This window comes from Penaeus vannamei, chromosome 35 (genome assembly GCF_042767895.1).
Source record: "Penaeus vannamei isolate JL-2024 chromosome 35, ASM4276789v1, whole genome shotgun sequence".
Taxonomy (NCBI): domain Eukaryota; kingdom Metazoa; phylum Arthropoda; class Malacostraca; order Decapoda; family Penaeidae; genus Penaeus; species Penaeus vannamei.
This window is the reverse complement of record NC_091583.1, coordinates 27909929-27912428: the sequence shown is the minus strand read 5'-3', so window position 1 is coordinate 27912428 and position 2500 is coordinate 27909929. Positions and strand designations below refer to the sequence as shown.

At 49.6% G+C, this 2500-nt stretch overlaps 1 protein-coding gene across 1 annotated transcript in view; it reads left to right on the top strand.

The window, feature by feature from the left end:
• The window catches only part of LOC138859372 (uncharacterized), a 912-nt gene extending 548 nt beyond the window's left edge, over positions 1-364 (top strand). Inside the window, exon 1 of the mRNA XM_070114186.1 lies at positions 1-364. This exon is cut by the window's left edge and continues 548 nt beyond it. Within this exon, the coding sequence (XP_069970287.1) occupies positions 1-364 (364 nt within the window).
• Positions 365-2500: the final 2136 nt, after the last annotated feature.

Genomic DNA, 2500 nt, shown 5'->3' with positions numbered 1-2500 from the left:
AGCCCCAGTCTCAGCCCCAACCCCTAGCCCCAGCCCCAGCCTCAGCCCCAGCCCCAGCCCCAGTCTCAGCCTCAGCCCCAGCCCCAGCCCCAGCCCCAGCCTCAGCCTCAGCCCCAGCCCCAGCCCCAGCGACTCAGCCCCAGCCCCAGCCTCAGCCCCAGCCCCAGCCTCAGCCCTCAACCCCAGCCTCAACCCCAGCCCCAGCCCCACCCCCAGCCTCCGCCTCAGCCCCAGCCTCAGCCCCAGCCCCAGCCCTCAGCCCTCAGTCCCAGCCCTCAGCCCCAGCCCCAACCTCAGCCTCAGCCTCCGCCTCCGCTCTGTCACTCGAAGCCTCCCCGTCAATGGCCCTCTCGCAGCCGGATAAGTGGGACGACGAGGGCGGTTAAAGGGCCTCTTTAAACGGGGGTTTTAACTCTATTTAGACGCGGTGAGATAATTCGGACGTCGGGGGGGGTTGTGTATTTTGTTTTTGTTTGTTTTGGTTAGTTGTCGTACGTGGGGCGGAGGGGGGTTGTTTTTATGTTTGTTTGTTTGTTGAGAGAGGGTTTGTTTATCGTTTTGTTCTTGTTTATTTGTTTTGTTTTTGTTTTTAGGTGAAGGAGGTTTATCGTATCGCTTTGCTTAATTTTTTGCTGTTGATATTGCTGTATTTTTTGTTTGGTTTTGTTTTCACGGGAAGGAGGTTGTTTATCGTATCGCTATCTTGTTTTTTTTATTTCTGTTGTTGATATTGCTCTTTTTTTTTTGCTTTTACGGGGAAGGAGTTTGTTTACCGCATCGTTTCTGCTTTTGTCGTTGTCTCTGATTTTTTTTTTTCTCTCTCTCTCTCTCTCTCAAATGGGAATTATTTCTTCGCGAATCGGCCACTGTTGTCTTTGTTTTTTTCTTCTTCTTCTTCTCGAATGGGAATTATTTCTTCGCGAATCGCCCTCCCGAGGTTCGCGGCGCCGGCGTTGATGGCGAGACACGGCGCTCGTTCCGGCGTCGTTTCGCCCGGGTGGGAACGCCGCGCCGGTGAGTCCCCCCCCCCCTCCGGTCGCCGAGGTAGGAATGTTTTTTTTTTTTTTTCTTTTTTTTTTTAGTCTTAAGCTATTGCGAAGGAAGGAGGAGGGGGGGAGGAGGAGGGAAGGGGGGGAGAGAGGGAAGGAGGGGAGGGGGGAGGAGGGGGGAGGGAGGGAGGGGAAGGAGGGGGGAGGAGGAGGAAGGAGGAGGGAGGAGGGGGAGGGAGGAGGAGGAGGAAGATGAGGGGGAGGGAAGGGGGAGAGAAGGGGGAAGGAGGAGGAGAGGGGAAGTAAGAGGAAGAGGAGGAGAAGGAGGAGGAAGGAGAAGAAGAGGGAAGAGGAGGAGAAGACGAAAAAGAAAAAGAAGAAAGAAAAAAATGATACTATCAGAGACAAAGCTGGGAGAGAGAGAGAGAGAAAAAAAAAACAGAAAGCAAAAACACAAAAGTATATTAACGGGAACCCAGACCCAGCATCAGAAAGAGCAACGTTAGAGAACTTATTGTTTCACCGCAAAGGGTTTTATGACTTCATATTTTGCATTATATCGCGGCTCGGGTGAACATATAATGCGTTTGTCTCCGCGAAGGAAATTCTTTGTGTTAATATGCGCGTGTCTCTACGGCGTGTTATATCAGCCCAAGTGTGAAGGTGGGCGAAGCGGGGGAAGGATAAGAGATTAGAAGATAAGAGTTTTTGGAAAGAGAGATTGAGATGGAGAAAGGGGGGGATGGGGAGAAGGGGTTGAAAAGAGAGTGTGAAGGTGGAGAGAGGGGGAGAATAAGATAAAGAGGAGATAGATGGAGATGGAGAAAGGGGGAGATAGAGAGAAGGGGTTAAAAATATTGTGAAGGTGTAGAGAGGGGGAGAATAAAATTAGGGTTTTGAAGAGAGAGATGGAGATGAAGAAAAGGGGGGAGATAGAGAGAAGGGGGTAAAAGGAAAATGAATATGCAGAGAGGGGAGAATAAGATAGAGAAGAGATAGATGGAGATGGAGATGGAGAAAGGGAAATGAGGTGTAATGAAAAGGAAGAAAGGAAGGGAAAGGGAGATAACAAGTAAGAAGAGAGGCATGGAGAAGGAATGAGAAATGATAGGAAGGGAGATGAGGAGAGGAAGATGATGTGAATTGATGAGAAATGAGAAAGGGCAGATCAGAAGTGAAAATATGAGAATGAGAGAAAGGGAGACACGACAAGTTGCGGAAAGGGAGATGAGGAAAAAGGAAGAGAAAGAGGGACGTGAGAAGGGAGATGAGAAGAGAAGAGAGAAAGGAGATGAGGAATCAGAGAAAGGGAGATTAGAAGTGAGAAGATGGAAGCTGAGAAGGAGAGAAAAGGAGATAATGAGGGGAAAAGGGGAGAAGAAGAGTGAAAGAGAGGAGGAGGGGTAAGAAGAAGGGAGATAAGAAATGAGAGAAAGGAAGGCATCGAGAATCAAGGGAGAAGAGGAAACACAGAAGAATGCGAAGCGGAACCGGAAGACAGATAAAGAAAG